The 23237-nt window shown below is 46.1% G+C and overlaps 1 protein-coding gene across 1 annotated transcript; it reads left to right on the top strand.

Moving 5' to 3' along the window:
- Positions 1 to 197: 197 nt before the first annotated feature.
- On the top strand, positions 198 to 4593 carry LOC118077547 (vasotocin-neurophysin VT-like). Its single transcript, XM_035101181.2, has 3 exons — positions 198 to 347; positions 3030 to 3231; positions 4424 to 4593. Exons 1-3 carry the CDS (start codon positions 216 to 218, stop codon positions 4591 to 4593), a joined length of 504 nt encoding a protein of 167 aa, XP_034957072.2. The 5' UTR covers positions 198 to 215.
- Positions 4594 to 23237: the final 18644 nt, after the last annotated feature.

The raw sequence follows: 23237 nt of genomic DNA on the forward strand, positions 1-23237 counted from the left end.
GTGATTTCAAGTCCAGCTTGGAGGGGTGGAGAGGTGTGAGTTGTGCGGAGGAGGGTGGGGGCAGAGAAAATAAACATCCTGGCCATGATGATAGAAGTGTTGCGTCGATGTAAATGGGGAGCTACGAAGGGTATAAAGAGGCAGGTGGTCCAGGAAGGAGGCAGATGCAGGAGGCAGAAGCCAGAAGAGGAAGACAGCCTGCGAGCGAGATTTGCATGCCCACCAAGATGCCTGAGACCTCTCTTCCAGTCTATGTCCTCTGCCTACTCACCTTGTCTTCAGCTTGCTACATCCAGAACTGTCCTCGCGGAGGAAAGAGATCAGTCTCAGACACAGAAATCAGACAGGTAGGAGAGAGAGAGAGAGAGAGAGAGAGAGAGAGAGAGAGAGAGAGAGAGAGAGAGAGAGAGAGAGAGAGAGAGAGAGAGAGAGAATCTCAGTTGTCGTACCTGCAAATCCCAATTGATGCACCCAAAGAACTGCTTTTCTGCTTCTTTGCTGGTTATGGGGAAATTGTTCCAAAGGTGTCTTTGTGTGCTTAATCGCTTTTCTGCTTTGCTCTGCCTCCTGGACCTGTTAGCTGCTCTACAGGGATGAAGCACTGCTCCTTATGGAAGAGAGACAGGTGCTGCAACTACTATAGCGAGAGAGTGAAGGAATGTTCACTCAAGGCTGCAGAGACGACCATACCTTTAAAGGATATTTAAAGTGCGTGCACCCCAAATCCTGGGAATGGCAGTCTACCCCTCACAGAGCTACAATTCTCACGACCCTTAACAAACTACAATTCCCAGGATTATGTAGGTGCTTTAAATGTGTTCTGAACACACGGAGTGTGCGCTGCAATAGATTATATGCCTATGTGAGAGGGAGAGAAGACAGTAAGCATCTTAGGAAAGACTTTAATTTGTGTCTTAGATTGTCAAGAAGATGATGCATCTACATTTATTCTGGCACCATTTCAGAAAGACGCAAAGCCTCTACTAGTAATGGTGCGGGGATCTCGAAGCACAGCTTTAAACCTTCCATGCCGACCCATTTCTATTGCCTGTGTTAAGTGCTGCCCTTCTCTTTACTTCTATTCCCTAGAGAAACTTGCAGCGCTAGCAGAGCCAAGTGTGGTTGCTTGGGGTTCAGATTTGGCCCACAGCTTGCCACTAACCCATAGGTTAGATATGTGTCAGTAACCCTGCTTTATTTCTCTGTGAGCTGGACACTGTGAAACCCTCCCTCGAGGGAACCAACGAGGTCATGCTCTGTGCACAGTTCATGTGCTATAAATGTTGCAGATTAGATTTTAGAGGCATTTTCCATACCAGCACTTGTATTGAAGCATTGACTTCCTTTCAATGCTCTTTTCTAAGCGGCAAAGTGAGTACTCCTTTGCAAAGGCCTCTTTGGTGATGTGCATGTAATTAATGCCTCCATAATTAAATGTGAGTGTGGTGCAAGCCTAGACATGGCTACTCAAAAGTAAGCCTTATTGAGTTCAATAGGATTTGCAACAAGGTAAGTAAGTACAGGATTGCAACCTTGATTGCACAAAGCAAGAGTGGGGAAGCTGAGGTCCTCCGGATGTTGTTGGACTTGAACTCCCAGTATCCTCGGGGGCATTTGGCCATGTTCCTTGGGGCTGATATGAGCTGCAATGCAACACCAACTAGAGAGCTACATGTCCCCCATCCCTGACTTTAAGCTTCTAGCCCTACTGATTTTAACCACTTTCTCTGCACACAGACCAGTGCAGTGTTGCCAACTGATAGGAAGAAAAGGGCCAGGTCTGCTCTTGTGCCTTTAACAGCAACTTAAAGTGAGCAGATGGTTTTCCCAGCATGACCGTCTATTATGGGCTAGCATCTGCACATCAGGCAGATGCTAAAGGGGGAGCTGCAGTTGTCAGTGGAAAAGTTGTCAAACTCACTCCAGAAGGTGCGCATACAAAAATATCCCCCCTGGCTTTTAGATACAAATATCCCCCCTGGCTTTTAGATGCTCCGTGTTCTAAGCGATTCTTCCATTGTAGCACAACTTCACGTTAACCCATTTTCTCCAAACAGCTGTTCTATATTAAGTTGTGGTGCTCTTCTGAAGAGACCTCTTACGAATGAATGAGGGCAATTCAAATAAGTAACCATTTATGACTGAGGTGCATCAAAGGCGTTTCATCCCTGTTAAGCAATAATTGAATGATTCTCTTACCCCAGATGTGCCCAGTCAAGGGCTTCAGTCTGTGGGTCTGGAACTGTTACAACTAACCAGCCCTTTAGTGTGGCAACTTTGGAACTCCCTGTCTATTGACATCAGGCCTTTGCTGTACTGTTTTCAGCACCTACTTAAAACACTGTTCATTTCTTTAGATGGTTTTAATACTTTTTGCAAATAGCTTAAAGGCTTCATTACAATAAAGCGGGATATAAAATAAATACTAATTGGAGTAAAAAGAAAGTTCATTTCTGAACCTTGCTAAAAAGAAATGGATTCAGAGTGAGGCATATCACTCTGCCTGGTAGATGTGGTGAGGAATATTAAATATAAAATAATTACCTACTACAATGCCTGTATGAAATGGGGAGGGGGAAAGCAACATGCACCACACTGAACTCCTTTGAGAAAAGGTAGGATATTAACCCTGTCATAATAATGATAATGTACATTAAGTTCAGTGTGTCTACCCTGAGTAGCATTAAGTGGGATGTCACCCATGGTGTTTACACCTAGGAAAATATGCATAGGGCTGAATTAGAGAACTCAATCCTGGGGGGCAGGTCTATGTTAGCCAGCATGGTTAGATGGAACCTCCAGCTTCAGAGGCAGTATACCTCGGATTCCCCTGCTTGTGTGGTACCTGGCAGCACCCGGCTTGTTGCTGCGGGATAAGGAACGTTGGTCTGGATGGATTTTCGTGAGCTTTGATGGTTCAGACCAAACACCCATCTAATTCAGCATACCTGTAGTCACGTTGCAGTAGCCAAATTCAAACTTAGCACCACCCCTCACTCTCTCTCTCTCTCTCTCTCTCTCTCTCTCAGTGCCTCACCTGTGGTCCTGGAAAGAAAGGAAACTGCTTTGGCCCCAGCATCTGCTGCGGAGAAGAATTTGGCTGCTACATTGGCACCCCGGAAACTCTGCGCTGCCTGGAGGAAAATTACCTGCCTTCGCCCTGCGAGGCTGGCGGCAAGCCCTGCAGTGCAGGAGGGAGATGTGCAGCATTGGGCATATGCTGCAATGATGGTAAGGGTATCTGTGCGGGAGATGAAATTCACCAGGGGGGGCGGCATGCTAAAGAGGAGAAAGAGGGGGAATGCGAGTCAGAAAAGTCAAGCCATAGCATACCAGAATTGTAGAGCTGGGAGGAACCCCCAAGGGTCATTTAGTAATGCAGGAATCTCAACTAGATTATACAAGACAGATGGCCATCCAACTCACCATTAAAAACTTCCACTGCCAAGCAGCTCTGACGCTCAGAAAGTTCTTCCTAATGTTTAGTCAGGATCTCCTGTCTTGTATTTGAATCTATTGCTTTGGGTCCATTGGACAGCCCTTCAGATATTTGAAGACGGCTCATATCACCTCTCGGTCTTCTCTTCCCCAGGGTAAACATACCCAACACTCCTTCAACCATTCCTCATATGGCTTGGTTTCCAGACCCTTGGTCACTCTGTACGCCCTCTTCTGAACACATTCCAGCTTGTCAATATCTTTCTTAAACTGTGGTGACCAGAGTTGGACACAATAATCCAGGCTGAGTCTGAGAAAGGCAGATAATCCAATAATCCCGGTTGGGTCTGTTACTTCCTTTGACCTGGACACTAGACTTCTGTTGATGTAGCCTAGAATTGCATTCCCTTTTTTTGCTGCTGCATCAGGCTGTTCTCTCATGAAGCTTGTGGTCTACTAAGACCCCAAGATCCTTTTCACATGTACTACAGTCAAGCCAGGTGTCACCCATCCTATATTTGTGCATCTGGTTATTCCTGCTTATGTGTCAAACCTTACATTTGTCCCTACGGAAATTCATTTCTAAAAAAAGTTTGCTCCCAGTTCTCCAAACTGTGAAGCTCATCTTCAATCCTGATTCTCTGAGGTCTTAGCTACCCCTCCCAGTTTGGTGTCATCTGCAGATTTGATTCATCCCCTCTATGCCTTCACCCAAGTCATGTTGAAGAACAACAGGCCCAGGACAGAACCCTGCAGCACCCCACTTGTCACTTCCTCCCAGGATTGCAAAGAACCATTGGGGAGTCCTTTTTGGGCTCAGTTAGTCAAACAGCTACAAATCCACCTAACAGTTCACATCCTCTAGCCCACATTTTACCAGCTTCACTGCAAGAATACCAGGGGAGACTTTGTGACCGACCCAAAAGGCTTGCCAGAAGATTAAAGCACAGAAAATTTCACTTTTTCCCCCTCCTTTCTTCCACAGAGAGCTGTACCACAGATGCAGCGTGTGTGGATGAAAACAGTGGCAGGAGTCGATTGCCTTCTGAAAGGAACCTGACTGTGCTGGACAGCTCGGCAGGGGATCTCCTCCTCAAATTGATGCACATGGCAAATGCAAACAGGCAGCAACAGGGGAAGCAGCAGTTTTACTGAAGCCCATGGGGAGGCAGCCCCCAGAACATCGGTTCTCCATCTTATATTTCAAAATGCCCTCAGAAAAAGAAGAAACTGAAGAATACCCTAAATAGAGTAAAGAAGACATAAAAATCGGGAGACCAAAATGTAAATACACAACACATAATAAAAGTCTTTTATTGCATTGTGTTGCATGTTTTGTCCTGTGTCATTTATGCAGGGAAATGCTTGATATTTTCAAATACATGGTGGGGATACTTTGGGCCCCTTAACGGTGGTGTTTTATTGCAGCTGTGTTCTGGACACAAATCCACATTGGTAGTGGATTTAGCCTGCTTTAGTTGGTTAGAATAAGAGCATCATGGAATTGTAGAGTTGGAAGGGACCACGTGGGTCATCTAGTTCAACAACACCTGCAATGCACAGGGTTTTTTTTTTTTTGCCCAGGGTGGGAATTGAACCCATGACCCTGAGATTAAGAGTCTCATGCTCTAACAACTGAGCTATGGTTCTATCTGAACACATTGCTGCTGTCTGGAGGGGCTGCAGCGTAACAAAGGCACAGGAAAAAACTAAACTGGAGCATTTGTGGATGAAAAAGTTATGGGATTTCCACAGGTAGTGGCAGGATATGCCCTGATTGGAAATGCAAGGTGGATCTAGACATGGGGGTGGGGGTGGGAGGTGGGAGAGGAGAACCCACTCTAAATAAGTCAGGAATTAGATTGTTATAGCAAAAGGGGGGGGGAATCTGTAGAAAATAATGTTTTAAATTTCCCTGCTCTCTGGTGCCACCTGATGTTGCATGTTTATAGCATATTCAAATCACTGAATTTTTACTAAGGTAGCTGAGTCCCAACTGTGAGTCCACCCCAAAACCTTTGCAGGCACAAACAGCATTGATTGTGGAATGGAGTGTGACCACCCTGATAACATCATGTGCACAATTCATCATTGATTTGCAACAAAAAGGACGTTTGGAGAGAGCCTTTGAACTCTGTCCCAGCAAAACCTCTGTGTTACTGTCATAAAGTACTATGGCAAGGGAGGCCGGCAATGCACCACTGACGTCTTATTTTGGTCTAAGCTTAACGTAATAGGCTCTGAGTCAGACACCTCCAGGGAACATCCATACTACAGATTGAAAACGGGTTTAACCCTCGGAAATGTGGACTGAGGCCCACTGGCTACCCTCACCTGGTTTAGCCGGCCAGTGGAAACCGTTCCCCAGGTGTGGCCGCTGTCACACAGGGACCAAAGGTGTCGCATACTGACAGTTTCTAGGAGCCACAGGTGGGATCTGAGCGCAAGACTGGGACCAAAGGTTGACAAACTACCCCAGAAGGAGCATGATGTGTCACCCACCAAATGTACTAACCCTCCCCTAACACCCCATGCACCCAACCTGAGTATACAGTGGTACCTCGCAAGACGAATCTAATTCGTTCCGCGAGTCAATTCGTTTTGCGAAAAATTCGTCTTGCGAATCGCGGTTTCCCATAGGAATGTGTTGAAATTTCTTTTTTTGCCCATAGGAACGCATTAATTAAATTTCAACGCATTCCTATGGGAAGCCGCGATTTCCAAGATGAATTTTTCGCAAAACGAATTCATCTTGCGAGTCACCATCAGATCGCAAGACGCATTTGTCTTGCGAAAATTCGTCTTGCAGGGCATTCGTCTTGCGAGGTACCACTGTAAGTGGGTAGTAATAAATTCATTCATTCATTTATACATACATACATATACCGTGTTTCCCCTTTTTTAATACGTAGTCAGAAAGTAAGCCATGGCAGCACTTTTTAGCATTAGTGAAACATAAGACACCCCCCGAAAATAAGGCATACCTCCATGCCGTGTAGAACGAGACCGTCGAGCGCCCCAGCCAGCCAGTGGGACCCAGCCAGCCAGAGGGGCCTGGAACCGGCTGCTGCTGCAGCAGCGAACGCCTGGAGCGCCCGCGCCAGCAGCCTGGCCTCTCTTTTTTTTGCCTGCCCGAGGCAGCCTGCCGCCCCGCCACCGGAACCGGCGGCTGCAGAGCAGAGCGCTCCGCAGCGCCGGGCAGAGCGCAGTGGCTTGGCCTCTTTTTTTTCCTTTTTTGCCTGCCGCCCCGCCACCGAAACCGGCAGCTGCAGAGCGGAGCGCTCCGCAGCGCCGAGCGCTCGGAACGCCCTGCAGCGCCAGGCGGAGCGCAGCGGCCTGGCCTCTTTAATCTTTTTTTTTGCCGGCCGCCCCGCCACCGGAACCGGCGGCTGCAGAGCGAAGCGCTCCGCAGCGCCGAGCACTTGGAGCACCCTGCAGCGCTGGAGGGAGCGGAGCGGCCTGGCCTCTTCTTCTTCCTTTTTTTTGCCTGCCACCTCGCCACCGGAACCGGCCTGCTGCCTTGGTGCTTGGAACCGGCTGCTGCAGCAGCACCGCACAGAGTGCCCAGCAGCACCCCGAGCCAGCTGCCTGGCCCCTCCGAGGAGGCCTTAAGGTACAAGACATCCCCTGAAAATAAGACACCGTGGGGTTTTTTGAGTAAAAAAAAGAATAAGACGGTGTCTTAAAAAGGGGGAAACACGGTATACATACATACCCCGCCCATCTGGCTTGGTTTCCCCAACCACTTGGGGCAGCTCCCAGTAGAAGATAAAAAACATGATAAATAACAGATAACTGGACGCTGCCCTTGTTCTCAGAGTCCCGTACATAGCAGCGACACACATCCAAAAGATATGTGCACATGTCACGAGAGTCAGCAAAATCAAGATTGTGCAGGAAATGTAGCATCAAGCATTTTCTTTACAACAAAGAAAACAAAACAAAAGAATCATGGCACCCCGTGAGAGCGCCTTCTCACACAGCTTCTCTGTCTGGAGAGAGAGAATAAAGAGCAGAAGTTGTCGACTTGACTCCACCCACATACACACAGTGGTAAGAAACGTAAACATTGGATCATGTGACCCTTTGCAATAGTTGGTAGTGAAAATACTGACAATGAATACATCAAACATTAAAAACTTCCCTAAACAGGGCTGCCTTTAGATGTCTTCTCAAAGTTGAATAGTTGTTTATTTCCTTCACATATGATGGGAAGGCGGGCGTTCCACAGAATCTGCCATGGTGATCTGCATGGGCAGCAATGGGCCCTCTGAGAGGGGTTCATTGACGCTTTTGCAATTCACAAGATTCCCCCTTGCATATTAATGCCATGTTCCTAAGGTCATTCCCTGCTGGTGTCAGGTATAGGAAGCGTCTTCCTGTGGGGACCGCACTGCAGGGGTGGCGTGGGGGGGCATCTGAGAAGTTGCTCAGAGTTGGGGGGAGCTGTTTGGGCCCCAAACCCTGCAAAACAGAGGGAGGAGGGTTGGTGAGGGTCCACTCACCAATGGGCACTATGTTGGTAGCCCCTGAATTAAAACAGGGAGGTAGCAAACAGCCTTCACACCCAACAGTCTCATGTTAATATCTCCAATGCAGCTGCTGGACATTTTGCAACAGGATGAGAGTTAAGCATCCTCTGCCACTCCTTGCAACTGGGGAGCTAGGCACTGGATCTCCCAAGGGGGTCAGTTGTCAGTCATTCCTCTCTTTTGTGTGTGGCAGGGGATATCCAGGCACGGGTATGTCCCGCTGTCAGGTGCACCTCTTCTTTTCTGCTCTGTAGAACCATACAAATCTGATACGGCAAGCAATTGCTATATGCAGCAAGGAAAGAGATTCTGTACCTGTTAAATTGTACAGGTTCTGCTCTGTGGAACCATACAAATCTGATCTGGACAAGCAATTGCTCTATGCAGCAAGGAAAGAGATTCTGTACCTATTAAATTGTACTGGTTCTGCTCTGTGGAACCACACCAATCTGATCTGGACAAGCAATTGCTCTATGCAACAAGGAAAGAGATTCTGTACCTATTAAATTGTACTGGTTCTGCTCTGTGGAAAAGCTGATACAGACAAGCAATTGCTCTATGCAGCAAGGAAAGAGATTCTGTACCTGTTTAATTTTCCTGGTTCTGCTCTGTGGAACCATACAAATGTGATACGGAGAAGCAATTGCTATATACAGCAAGGAAAGAGATTCTGTACCTATTAAATTTTATTGGTTGGCATCTGCTGTCTTGCGAGACAATGGAGTGTGCCTCTTCCTTAGCAGCACCGAAATTACCTTCCTGGGGTGCAAACCCTGCCCAGATGACAAGACCTCCTCTCAGCCTTCCTGATGTGGTCCAAAGGAAAGCAGAGCAAGGCGTTTGGCACCAGCTTTGCTGCAGGGGTTATTTTTACATGACTGCCTGCTTGTTGATACCAATACATTGGTACCTTGGTTCTCAAACTTCATCTGTTCCGGAGGTCCGTTCCAGATGGCGCGCTTTCCCATAGAAACTAATGCAAAATGGATTAATTAGTTCCAGGCACTTTTAAAAACAACCCCTAAAGCAGCAATTTAAGATGCATTTTACAATTTAACATGAATTTTACGTTCGGCTTCCAAAAAAGATTCCCAAACCAGAACATTTACTTCTGGGTTTGCAGTGTTTGGGTTCCAAGTTGTTTGCGTACCAAGGCGTTTGAGAACCAAGGTAACCACTGTAATTCGTTTTCAAAAGCACTTTCGCTGTTACATGCCAGCAGGAATAAAGAGCAGAGCTGATCAGTTTTGTTGGCAACACTGGGCATGGAGGAAGGGTTTAATTTCCTCCATGAGTGTACACCACCCCAAGAATGAGATAAGCCAACAGGGGCATGGTCAGCCAAGCCAGTTGCTATGGCAACAGCCCAATGCCATCAATATACAGTAAGTGATTCTGGCACATCAGCTCATTGTATCTGGGGTCTTGTGCTGCGTGTTGGGGTCAGTCTTGTGAAGTGAGGGAGTCTTTCCGGAAGCATTGATTTGGAGTCTGTGTTACGTCTTCTGTCAGTGTTTGAAAAAAAGCAAAGGTCGTGATTTCCTTTGTCTCCTCAGCCTGGTCCTCGGACCCTTGTCGGCATAAAAGAGTCCACCAGGAGAGTGTCCTTGCAGAGAATTTTCTGCTTTTATTCTTAAAAGTCTTTATCTGGAACCGACTGACCAACTGTACACACATCAACACTACCGGCTTTCACCAACCAACCCAACCACCACAAACACCCAAACAGATCATTCTATATATACATAAGCATATTGGGGTGAATGGTTGCAGGAGTCATGCAGGCTTTGCCAATTCATTGTAGGCTGTAGACTTAGTTCCTTTTTGAACTTAAGAAACAGCGGCTAATTTTTAAGCCGGAACACCCCTTCTGTTTCTTAGTTACAAAAACCCTCAACAGAGGGACTGGATTATGCTCTCTGCACATGCACAGAAGTATACCACAGGTATGTACTTGGGGAAGCATGTATCCAAGATGAGGTCCTCGGTGTTGTATCTTCCCCTCCCTGTCGTCTCCAGGACAATTGCAAAATGTGCTCTAGGGAGGCCTCCAATCCTCTGGAGCAGATTTTGAGGGTGTGTTGGGGGCTACAGGCAACAAACGCAGGGAAATCCACCAGGGAAGACGACGTCTGTTGTGTGAGTGGAACAGCAGCACTGGAAATAGAATCACAGAATTGTTGAGTTCGAAGGGACCCAAGGGGCCCCCATCCTCTTGCAATGCAGGAATCTCAATGAAAGAAAGATAATCATATGCAGTGACGCATTTACGTATAAGCTAAACAAGCTATAGCTTAGGGCCCCACTCTCTTGGGGGCCCCAAAAAAATTTAAAGGAAAAAAAACTGGATATACATTTCCAAAATATAAGATAAAAAAAACAAATAAAATAAAACCTACATACAGCAGTAGTGTTTTGTGTTGTGTAGGCTCCTATGATGCTAGCCTGCTCCCTAAAATATCACTGGTTTGCTCATTTCTATATATAGGGTGCCTACCTTCTGCACGGACTGGTTGCATTGCAACATGTGCAAGTGGCTTTAGATACCTATTAGATCCATAAATGACCATATAGCATATATTCAACACAAAAAGCAGGGACAATTTGTTGTTGACAAAGGAAAGCTAGACATATAAAGGGCCCCATTACCTTTAGTAGCTGTGGGCTTCATCAAACCTAAATCCGGCCTTGATCAAATGACTCTCGGTTTCCCACCTGCAAGATTAGCCAAAAGAAGAAAACCCCACAACTGTTGGAGCCAGTCCACGGTTCTAATACAAGGGACGTACATGTGGAATATTACCTGAACCAAGGGGTCAAAGCCCATACTGTAAAACTGTCCCATTTGAAGCAGGACATCCCAGATTTACTGAAGCTGCTCCAGCTTCTGATATCAATCCCAGATGCCCCGTTTTGGCTCCTATGTTCTGGCTGCACATTTTCCTTTCCCCCCCAAAATCTATTTAATTGCTTTTCAAAGATATAAGCATACAACATAAAACAGTACAAAAATCCAAATATTGAGATTACTTTGAATCTCCTGACTCCCCCCCCATCCCTTCCATGGGTCCTTTTAAATTCCATTTTCAGCCACATATCAGAACTTCTCCAATTTTTCATCTTCCTAAGTTACTAAGTACGTTCTATTACATTACAAGTGTATTTAAAATCCTGCTAATGTTTTGACCTGTTTACAATGATTTTGTATATACATTATAAACATGTCCCATTCTTCTTTTTAAAATTTATTGTCTTCTTGATTCCTGAGCTTCCGGAAGTATGTCTGTTTTGTGGTGGCTGCAATCATGGCAGAGGAGGAGGACACAAAGAGAGGGAGGGAGTTGAGGGGGCGGGGCCAGAGTGAGAGGGGTGTGGCTCTAGAGAGAGGGCAGGGCCTCCATCGAGGTCATGATGATAGAAATGTTGCATCAATGCAAAGGGGAGCTATGAAGGGTATAAAGAGGCAGGTGGTCCAAGAAGGAGGCAGAAGCCAGGAGAGGAAGACAGCCTGCGAGCGAGATTTGCATGCCCACCAAGATGCCTGAGACCTCTCTTCCAGTCTATGTCCTCTGCCTACTCACCTTGTCTTCAGCTTCCTATGTCCAGAACTGGCAAAGGGAAGGAAAGAGACCTGCCCCAGACATAGAAATCAGACAGGTAGGAGAGAGAGGGAGGGAGAGGAGAAAGAATCTCAGTTTTGCACCTGCAAATCTCAATTGATGCACCTATCTCCGAAAGAAAGTGCTTTTCTCCTCCTTTGCTGGTTATGGGGAAATTGTTCCAAAGGTGTCTTTGTGTGCTTTATGCTTTGCTATGCCTCTTGGACCTGTTAGCTGCTCTACAGGGATGGAGCACTGCTCCTTATGGAAGAGAGACAGGTGCTGCAACCGGGGTGGCCAACTCCGAAGAGACTGCGATCTACTCACAGAGTTAAAAACTGGCAGTGTTCAGGTCAAAGTTGTTAAGCTTTTTTTTAGGGAGGAGGAAAGCCCCGTTTTTTTAGGGGTTCAGGTCAAAGTTATTGAGATTTTTTAGGAAGGAGGAAGCCCCATTTTTTAGGGGTTCAGGTAAGAGTTGTTGAGCTTTTCTGAGGCAGGAAAGCCCTGGGTTTTTTTGGGGGGGGGTGAAGGGCTAAAACGTTGAGCATTTTTTAGGGGAGCCAAAGTTATTGAGCTTCTTTGGGGGGAGCCAGTGATCTACCAGTGATCTACCAGTGATCTACCACAGACATCCAGTGATCTACCAGTAGATCACAGTCTACCTGTTGGCCGTGCCTGTACTATAGCAAAAAAGTGAAGGAATGTTCACTCAAGGCTGCAGAGAGATGACCATACCTTTAAAGGATATTTAAAGTGTGCGCACCCCAAATCCTGGGAATGGCAGTCTACCCCTCACAGAGCTACAATTCTCAGGACCCTTAACAAACTACAATTCCCAATATTATTTAAAATGTGTTCTGAACACATGGTGTGTGTGCTGCCATATAATCTGAGAGGGAGATAAGACAGTAAACATCATCTGAAGAAGTGTGCATGCACACGAAAGCTCATACCAAAATAAAAACTTAGTTGGTCTTTAAGGTGCTACTGAAGGAATTTTTTTTATCTTAGGAAAGACTTTAATTTGTGTCTTAGATTGTCAAGAAGATGATGCATCTACATTTATTCTGGCACAATCTCAGAAAGAGGCAAAGCCTCTACTAGTAATGGTGCGGAGATCTCGAAGCACAGCTTTAAACCTTCCATGCTGAGCCATTTCTATTGCCTGTGTTAAGTGCTGCCCTTCTCTTTACTTCTATTCCCTAGAGAAACTTGCAGCGCTAGCAGAGCCAAGTGTGGTTGCTTGGGGTTCAGATTTGGCCCACAGCTTGCCACTAACCCATAGGTTAGATATGTGTCAGTCGCCCTGCTTTATTTGTCTGTGAGATGGACACTGTGAAACCCTCCCTCGAGGGAACCAACGAGGTCATGCTCTGTGCACAGTTCATGTGCTATAAATGTTGCAGATTAGATTTTAGAGGCATTTTTCATCCCAGCACTTGTACTGAAGCATTTACTTCTTTTCAATGCTCTTTTCCAAGCAGCATAATAAGTACTCTGCCTTCCTGCAAGACCATTCCTTTGCAAAGGCCTCTTTGGTGATGCGCATGCAATTAATGCCTCCATAATTAAATGTGAGTGTGGTGCAAGCCTAGACATGGCTACTCAAAAGTAAGCCTTATTGAGTTCAATAGGACTTGCAACCAGGTAAGTACAGGATTGCCACCTTGATAGCACAAAGCAAGAGTGGGGAAGCTGAGGTCCTCCGGATGCTGTTGGACTTGAACTCCCAGTATCCTCGGGGGCATTTGGCCATGTTCCTTGGGGCTGATGTGAGCTGCAATGCAACACCAACTAGAGAGTCACATGTCCCTGTAACGATGCTGGAGCTTCCTCACGAGTAATCCGCTCCAAACTCTGTAGCTGGTTTTTACAGAGTTTTATTTATATACATATGTACAAGACAGAGCAACAAAAAGCATGATTGTTCTATCCCGAATCAGAATCTGGAAGCACCGCCCTTCGTGACTTCCTCCAACAGAACGCGCTGGGCGTTTGGAATCTCCTCCTCTCTGCACGCCTCTTTTCACCCCTCCGTTGTTGGGGTGATGGGGCTGGTGGAGAACCCTCCCCACTGGAACTGCCCAGCTGGGGGACTGGTACTGTCTCCTCTGGCACCTCCCCTTCCTGGGTGCTCTGGTCTGACCCTCCAAAGCTTCCCTCTGGGAACCTTTCCCGCTCAGCATCCTCGAGGGTCTGCAACACTGTCTGAGGGTCAGTACCACCTTCTGCAGACAGTTCTGAAGCGCTGCCATCCTGGGCTCCTTCTGCATCAGGGAGCCCCTGTTCGCACTTCCTGTACTCTCCGCTGACCCCTGGTTGTCCCCTGACAGTCCCCCATCCCTGACTTTAAGCTTCTAGCCCTACTGCTTTTAACCACCATCTCTGCACACAGACCAGTGCAGTGTTGCCAACAGTTAAGAAGAAAAGGGCCTGGTCTGCTCTTGTGCCTTTAACAGCAACTTAAAGTGAGCAGATGGTTTTCCCAGCATGACCGTCTATTATGGGCTAGCATCTGCACATCAGGCAGATGCTAAAGGGGGAGCTGCAGTTGTCTGTGGAAAAGTTGTCAAACTCACTCCAGAAGGTGCGCATACAAAAAAAGGAATATTCCCCCTGGCTTTTAGATGCTCCGTGTTCAAAGTGATTCTTCCATTGTAGCACAACTTCACGTTAACCCATTTTCTCCAAACAGCTGTTCTATATTAAGTTGTGGTGCTCTTCTGAAGAGACCTCTTACGAATGAATGAGGGCAATTCAAAAGAAGTAACCGTTTATGACTGAGGCGCATCAAAGGCATTTCATCCGTGTTAAGCAATAATTGACCCCAGATGTGCCCAGTCAACGACTTCAATCTGTGGGACTGGCACTGTTACAAGCAATCAGCCTTTTGAAATCAGGCAGTTCCCTTTGCTTCATTACAATCAAGCGGGATATAAAATTTATTAAAGAAGTACATATTAATTGGTGAGGATCAGTTTGTTGAGTTAAACGTCCACATTTGCACTCAGTTCAAATTAAGATTCCTGGTATAATTGGAGTAAAAAGAAAGTCCATTTCTAAACCTTGCTTTTAAAAAAACGGATTCAGAGAGAGGCATATCACTTTGCCTGGTAGGTGGTGAGGGATAATAAATATGAAATGATTAACTAATACAATGCCTGTATGAAATGGAGAGGGGGGGAGCAACATTCACCACCCTGAACTCCTTTGAGAAAAGGTAGGATATAAACCCTGTCATAATAATGATAATGTGCATTAAATTCAGTGTGTCTACCCTGAGTAACATTCAGTGTGTCTACCCTGAGTAACATTAAGTGGGATGTCACCTAGGGAAATATGCATAGGACTGAATTAAAGAACTCAATCCTGGGGGACAGGTCTATGTTAGCCAGCATGGTTAGATGGAACCTCCAGCTTCAGGGGCAGTATACCTCGGAATACCGGTAGCCAAGGCAGGGACAGGGATTCCCCTGCTTGTGGGGTACCTGGCAGCACCCGGCTTGCTGCTGTGGGACAGGGAACGTTGGTCTGGATGGATTTTCGTGAGATTTGCTTGATCAGACCAAACACCCATCTAGTTCAGCATACCTGTAGTCACCTTGCTGTAGCCAAACTCAAACTCGGCACCACCTCTCTCTCTCTCTCTCTCTCTCTCTCTCTCTCTCTCTCTCTCTCACTCTCAGTGCCTCACCTGTGGTCCTGAAAAGAGAGGACGCTGCTTTGCCCCCAAAATCTGCTGCGGGGAGGAATTTGGCTGCCACTATGGCACCCCGGGAACTAAGAGCTGCCAGGAGGAGAATGAGCTGCCTGACCCCTGCATGTCCGGCTGGAAGTGGTGCGGTAAAGAAGGGAGATGTGCACTCTCGGGCATGTGCTGCGATATCGGTAAGGGTATCCGTGTGCGGGAGATGAAGTTCACCAAGATGGGGTGCTGGAGAGAGGAGGAGGGGGGATGCGAGTCAGAAAAGTCAAGTGGAAAACCACCCCCAAGGCCATCAATCACCTCCTGGCCATCAATCACCTCAGGAGGCGCTGCCAGAAAAGCGTAGCTATCTCGCCATAAGCTTCCCATAACCTTTTGTAGTATGTTTGTGGGTCATAAATCCTTTGACCCACGGAGTCTGCTGCCCGGCACTGTAATTAGCTCAATTTACGATCTGGTCCGATGTTTATGGCTACCCTGCATGCTTCCTCAGCGGCTCAGCCACACTTCTCTCTTGTCGGACGTTGCAGAGTTCAAAACGCAGCAAGAAATGGCTGCTGTCTGTGTCTTAGTAGTGTCTCAAATAAGCAGCTCGACACCAGTGCTTCTTAATCTAACAGAAGTCTTTATTTCTTTAGCATAAATGAACAGAAAATCCTACAGAATCAAGCTGCATGGCTGCAGTGCTTTTCTCTGTCCCTCTCTCACCAAAACTGAAACCAATTAACACAGAACAAAGGAGAAATGCCTGGATAATCTGGGCAGGCACCCAGTGAATAAGAACGCCTCCTGGAGTGTTAACTCTATACTGTCCAGAATCCCAACACCCCCTCTCGTTCCCATTGACCTGGGTGTGAATCCAACATACAGTTTTAACCCACGTTTAACCCTTCACGGAACTCTTTATGTTTTCCAAAGCTCAAGGGCTTTGTAAAACCGTCAGCAAGGTTTTCTTGGCTAGGACTTAGTTTGATCACATTTGTCCTAACACTCTCACACACGTTTTTGAACCGTATGTCCAAATGCTTGGTCTGTGTTTAAATTGGCCTGATTCTGCCAATTTCATGCAGGTTTGATTGTCCATCCACACTGTTATGGGAAGGCAACAATCTTCACATATCTCCTGGACCAGACATGTTTTAAAATTCCAGCTCTCTGCATACTCCTAAAAGAGCACTGAATTCTGCCTCAGTCAACGACAGAGCAATGAGGCTTTGTTTTTTGGAACACCTGCCAATTACAGATCCTCCTAACATTACAATCATTCCGGAGATTGATTTTCTGTCTGAGGTGTTGGCCCAATCTGTGTCAGCCCAGCATTGAAGCTGTGCATCGACCTGAGCTGACAATTTGAGGCTAAACTCCTTGGTCTCTTGCAAATTCCTAAGGACCCTTTTTACGCCATTCCAGGCCATCATGCTGGGTTTTGCAGCCTCTCGGCTCAGGAGATTGACAGCAAACGCTATGTTGGGTCTGCTCCATTGAGATAGATATAGCAGACTCCCCAGAGCAGATTGAAACACCTCCAGGTTCTCGAACTCTGGCTTTACCTCAGACTGGGTGTCTTTAAGAAAACACTTCTCCATCGGTGTTCTGACACCTTTGCAACCTGCCATTTTAAACTTTTGCAGCAATTGCTCTATCTTTGCTCTCTGATTTAGCAAAAAACTGCCATCTTCTTCTCTGTGAATCTGAACCCCCAGGTACATACTCACAGGACCCAATTCTTTGAGTTTGAAGTGCTGCTTCAGCTTCCTTGCAAACTCCAGCACCTGTTTGCTTGTTCTGGCAACTAATACAATGTCATCAATGAAAACAAGAGCTAGTTCCTCGGCTGGCCTGCCCCCTTCAGGTCCAGGCAGCCAGACTCTTCTGAAACCCTAGCTTGTTCAGAGTTTCGCCAAGACATAAATTCCAGTTTCTGGCTGATTGTTTCAAGCCATAAATGGAATGGTACCGTCTCCATACCAGTCCTGGCCTATCGCCCTCAAACCCTGGTGGAGGTAACATGTAAATCTCCTCCTGCAGCGGTGAGTTTAAATAGGAAACATCGATGTCAAAATGAGCAACCTCATACCCTCTTTGCGCTGCTACCGCTAAAAGCAATCTCATGGTCTCATTTCTGGCTGTGGGCGCGTACACCTGAGAGTAGTGTAGCCCCGGTCGCTGGCTGAAACCTCCTGCCACCAATCTGGCTTTATATTGTGGCTCTCCACTTGTGGTGGGTTTTAACCTGTACACCCAGTGGCAACTCACTGCCTGCTGACCAGCTGGCAGAGTTGTGAGCATGAAGACTCCTAGAGACTTCATGGCACTAAGCTCCTTTTCCATGGCTTGCTGCCACTTGCTGGATTCTGCCTGAGGTAGCTTCTGCACCTCAGCAAAGCTTTCTGGCTCGCACTGAGCAAACCCGGCACACACATTTGCCACTGTGAAATGGTCAGGAGGTTTTGCCTTTGTGGTGCGCTTAGACCGTCTTGTTCGCCCTCTTCTGAACACATTCCAGCTTGTCAATATCTTTCTTAAACTGTGGTGACCAGAGTTGGACACAATAATCCAGACTGAGTCTGAGCAAGGCAGATAATCCAATAACCCCAGTTGGATCTGTTACTTCCTTTGACCTGGACACTAGACTTCTGTTGATGCAGCCTAGAATAGCATTCACTTTTTTTGCAGCTGCATCACGCTGTTCTCTCATGAAGCTTGTGGTCTACTAAGACCCCAAGATCCTTTTCACATGTACTACAGTCAAGCAAGGTGTCACCCCATCCTATATTTGTGCATCTGGTTATTCCTGCTTATGTGTCAAACCTTACATTTGTACCTACGGAAATTCATTTTTAAAAAAGGTCTGGGCCCAGTACTCTAATCTGTGAAGCTCATCTTCAATCCTGATTCTCTGAGGTCTTAGCTACCCCTCCCAGTTTGGTGTCATCTGCAGATTTGACGATCATCCCCTCTATGCCTTCACCCAAGTCATGTTGAAGAACTACGGGCCCAGGACAGAACCCTGCAGCACCCCACTTGTCACTTTCTCCCAGGATTGCGAAGAACCATTGGGGAGTCCTTTAGAGGCTCAGTTAGTCAACCAGCTACAAATCCACCTAACAGTTCACATCCTCTAGCCCACATTTTACCAGCTTCACTGCAATAATATCAGGTCAGACTTTGTAACCAACCCAAAAGGCTTCCCAGAAGATTAAAGCACATAAAATTTCATTTCTTACTCCTTTCCTCCACAGAGAGCTGCGTCACAGATCCGGAGTGCTTGCTTGACTGAAGCCCCCATAACATCGGTTCTATAATTTATATTTAAGAATGCCCTCAGAAAAAGAAGAAACTGAAGAATATCCCAAATAGCATAAAGAAGACATAAAAATCGGGAGACCAAAATGTAAAAACACATGCAGAGAAATGCTTGATGTTTTCAAATACATGGTGGGGATACTTTGGGCCCCTTAACACTGGTGTTTTATTGCAGCTGTGTTCTGGACACAAATCCACATTGGTAGTGGATTTAGCCTGCTTTAGTTGGCTAGAATAATAGAATCATGGAATTGTAGAGTTGGAAGGGACCACGTGGGTCATCTAGTTCAACAACACATGCAATGCAGAGTTTTTTGGCCCAGGGTGGGGATCGAACCCATGACCCTGAGATTAAGAGTCTCATGCTCTAACAACTGAACTATGGTTCTATCTGAACACATTGCTGCTGTCCAGAGGGGCTGCAGCGTAACAACAGCACATTAAAAAAATAAACCGGAGCATTTGTGGATGAAAAAGTTATGGGATATCCACTGGTAGTGGCAGGATATGCCCTGATTGGAAATGCAAGGGTGTATCTAGACACGGGGGTGGGGGTGGGAGGTGGGAGAGGAGAACCCGATATAAATAAGTCAGGAATTAGATTGTTATAGCAAAAGCGGGGAAAGAGCTGTAGAAAATAATGTTTTAAATTTCCCTGCTCTCTGGCGCCATTGATGTTGCATGTTTATAGCACATTCAAATCACTGATTTTTTTACTAAGGTAGCTGAGTCCCAACTGTGAGTCCACCCCAAAACCTTTGCAGGCACAAACAGCATTGATAGTGGAATGGAGTGTGACCACCCTGATAACATCATGTGCACAATTCATCATACATGTGCAATAAAACCAAGCTTTGAACTCTGTCCCAGCAAAACCTCTGTGTTACTGTCATAAAGTACTATGGCAAGGGAGGCCGGCAATGCACCACTGGCATCTTATTTTGGTCTGAGCTTAACGTAATAGGCTCTGAGTCAGACACCTCCAGGGAACATCCATACTACAGATTGAAAACGGGTTTAACCCTGGAGCATGTGGGTTGAGGCCCATTGGCTACCCTCACCTGGTTTAGCCGGCCAGTGGAAACCGTACCCTGGGTGTGGCCGCTGTCGCATACTGACAGTTTCTAGGAGCCACAGGTGGGAGCTGAGCGCAGGATGGGGACCAAAGGTGGACAAGCTACCCCAGAAGGAGCAGGATGTGTCACCCACCAGATGAACTAACCCTCCCCTAACACACCATGCACCCAACCTGAGTATAAGTGGGTATTAATAATAATATTTTTTTCATTCATTCATTCATTCATTCATTCTTTTCTTCTTCTTTTAAGTTTTATTGTAATATTCATAGTACACGCTTATATACATCATATACATTTTGGTATACGTATACAATATTCCATTTCAAACATTGAAAAATAAATATTATTACAAACTCAAAAATTCATCTTGTTATTGTTATTGGGGTTTTTTTAATTCCAAATAAATTGCTATGTTTCAAATCTTTATACTGCATTAAGGTTAAAAAGGGGGGGGAATATACGAAAAAAGGAAAAAAAATAAAAGAGCAGAAAAAATTGTATATGTATAAAAATAAGAGTAAAAACAAATAAAATAAAATGAAATAAAAAATAAAGATTGACTTCCCGTCTGGACTTGAAGTGCATCATATTGGCATTGACGATATACCTGCTTTTCTCATCGTATTCTTACTTTCATTTTTGTACATCCATATCAGGTCATACCTTCATTTTCCTACGTACTTTATGTTACATTATACATGAGTCATTCTAACGCTTCCATGGAAATCACATCATTATTATTATTTCCTTGTAGGTACCTCTTAACCATTCATTCATTCATTCATTCATTCATTCCCCCCCCCCAAATCTGGCTGGGTTTCCCCAACCACTTTGGGCAGCTCCCAGTAGAAGATAAAAAACATGATAAATAACAGATCACTGGACGCTGCCCTTGTTCTCAGAGTCCCCTACATAGCAGCGACACACATCCGAAAGATATGTGCACACGTTAGGAGAGTCAGAAAAATCAAGATTGTGCAGGAAATGTAGCATCAAGCATTTTATTTACAACAAAGAAAACAAAACAAAAGAATCATGGCATGATGGGAGAGCGCCTTCTCACACAGCCTCTCTGCCTGGAGAGAGAGAATAAAGAGCTGAAGTTGTCGACTTGACTCCACCCACATACACACAGTGGTAAGAAACGTAAACATTGGATCCTGTGACCCTTTGCAATAGTTGGCAGTGAAAATACATCAAACATTAAAAACTTCCCTAAACGGGGCTGCCTTTAGATGTCTTCTCAAAGTTGGATAGTTGTTTATTTCCTTGACATCTGACGGGAAGGCGTTCCACAGAATTTGCCATGCTGATCTGCCCAGGCAGCAATGGGCCCTCTGAGAGGGGTTCATTGACGCTTTTGCAATTCACAAGATTCCCCCTTGCATATTAATGCCATGTTCCTAAGGTCATTCCCTGCTGGTGTCAGATCTGGGAAGCATCTTCCTTTGGGAACTGCACTGCAGGGGTGGCGTGGGGGGCATCCGAGGAAAAGTTGCTTGGAGTTGGGGGGAGTTGTTTGGGCCCAAACAAACCACAACACTGCAAAACAGAGGGAGGGGGGTTGGTGAGGGTCCACTCACCAATGGGCACTATGTTGGTAGCCCCTGAATTAAAACATGGAGGTAGCAAACAGCCTTCACACCCAAGAGGCTCGTGTTAACGTCTCCAATGCAGCTCTTGGACATTTTGCAACAGGATGAGAGTTAAGCATCCCCCTTCATGGATCAATGCCTTGTCGTGGCGAAGGGGCTTGAATAACTCAGAGAAGCTATGAGCTATGCCATGCAGGGCCACCCAAGATGGACAGGTCATAGTGGAGAGTTTTGACTAAACGTGATCCACCTGGAGAAGGAACTGGCAAGCCACTCCAGTATCCCTGCCAAGAAAACTCCATGGACAAAGACAACAGGCATATAAAAGTTATGACGCTGGAAGATGAGCCCCTCAGGTCGGAAGGCGTCCAACATGCTACTGAGGAAGAGCGGAGGACAAGTACAAGTAGATTCAGAGCTGATGAAGCGGCTGGGCCAAAGCCGAAAGGACGCTCAGTTGCGGATATGCCTGGAAGCGAAAGGAAAGTCCGATGCTGTAAAGAAAAATATTGCATAGGAACCTGGAATGTAAGATCCATGAATGGAGGTAAGCTGGATGTGGTCAAAAATGAGATGACAAGAATAAATATCGACATCCTGGGCATCAGTGAACTAAAATGGAAGGGAATGGGCGAATTCAGTTCGGGTGACTATCATATCTACTACTGTGGGCATGAATCCCGTAGAAGAAATGGAGTGGCCCTCTGTGACAAATTGAAGCACTTTTAAAATGTTTATTCCTGCCCGGCTGGCAAAGAGTTAACCCACCTCCAGCCTGACTGGCATAGAACTCTGATGGGGGCGGGACTGTGCCCGGTTTTAAAAAAGGAGGGAGAGTCGGTTTGGTCAGTTAGGAGGGAGAGGGAGGAAGGTGTGGTGTGATGTTATGTGGTGGCTTGTATGAAGACAGTTAAGAGGCTAGGAAAACTTAAAGTTAAATGTTTGACTGAGTTTATTTTGTACAACTGGAACAAAGCTAATTAATAAATGACAAGTTAAAGAATCACTTATGTTTTTAACACAATAAAACTTCATCTCTGTTTTTGCCAACAAGAGGTCCGTTTGTATTTTTCCAGCGAGGTACCAGGACTCACAGCCGTGGTGACTCAAGAGAGGGCCAAACTCACCTCAGGCAGGGAGGTGGTGGTTTGTGTCCTGAAGTTACACGGAGGAGGCTTAGAAGGGTAACCTGAGGTGCCAAGAAGTTGCCAGAGTGCCTAGGGCAAACTTCTACAGTGGGGGAATCCAACTGAGGGAGACCCTTTACAGGAGGCAAGAGGTTATTCCTGGGGGACAGCCTAGAGTTTCTTAAGGTACCAGGCCACGTAGGCTGGAAGGCTCTCCTTACTTAGAAACCCATTAGGAAAAGGGGTTTATTTTTGAGGCGGCAGGAGAAGAGGGTGGGTGTTTTCCCCTCTGGATTCCTGTGTCGCAGTGATAGTAAGGTAGAGTGGGACCCGGGTCGTCACATTTTTGGTGGCAGCGTCATGATCGAAATTAAAAGCTCACGCGCCTAGTTTGGTTTGAGTCTGTCAGGATTTTCCTGTGAGGAAAATGACTCACGTAAGAAAACCCAGAGAGGCAAAAGGAGATGAAAGAACGGAAGGGGCTGAGGGAAGCCCAGGTTCTGAGGTAGAACTGATGAAACTACGAATTGAGATGGCCCGAATTGAAGCTGAGAGGGAAAAGATAGCAGCTGAAAGTGAGAGGGAAAAAGCCAGAATTGAAAGTGAGAGAGAAAAAGCCAGAATTGAAGCTGAGAGGGAAAAGATAGCATCTGAAAGTGAGAGGGAAAAAGCTAGAATTGATAGTGAGAGGGAAAAAGCTAGAATTGAAGCTGAGGAGAGAATGCAGTCCGAGAGGTTAAGGGTTCAATTAGAACAGGACAGAATGAAGCTTGAAGAGATACGTTTGCGATCAGAATTAACTAGTAGCCCAGTTAATAATGATAGTATCGCAATTAATTTAAAAAGGTTCCCCAA

This window comes from Zootoca vivipara, chromosome 9, assembly GCF_963506605.1.
Source record: "Zootoca vivipara chromosome 9, rZooViv1.1, whole genome shotgun sequence".
Taxonomy (NCBI): domain Eukaryota; kingdom Metazoa; phylum Chordata; class Lepidosauria; order Squamata; family Lacertidae; genus Zootoca; species Zootoca vivipara.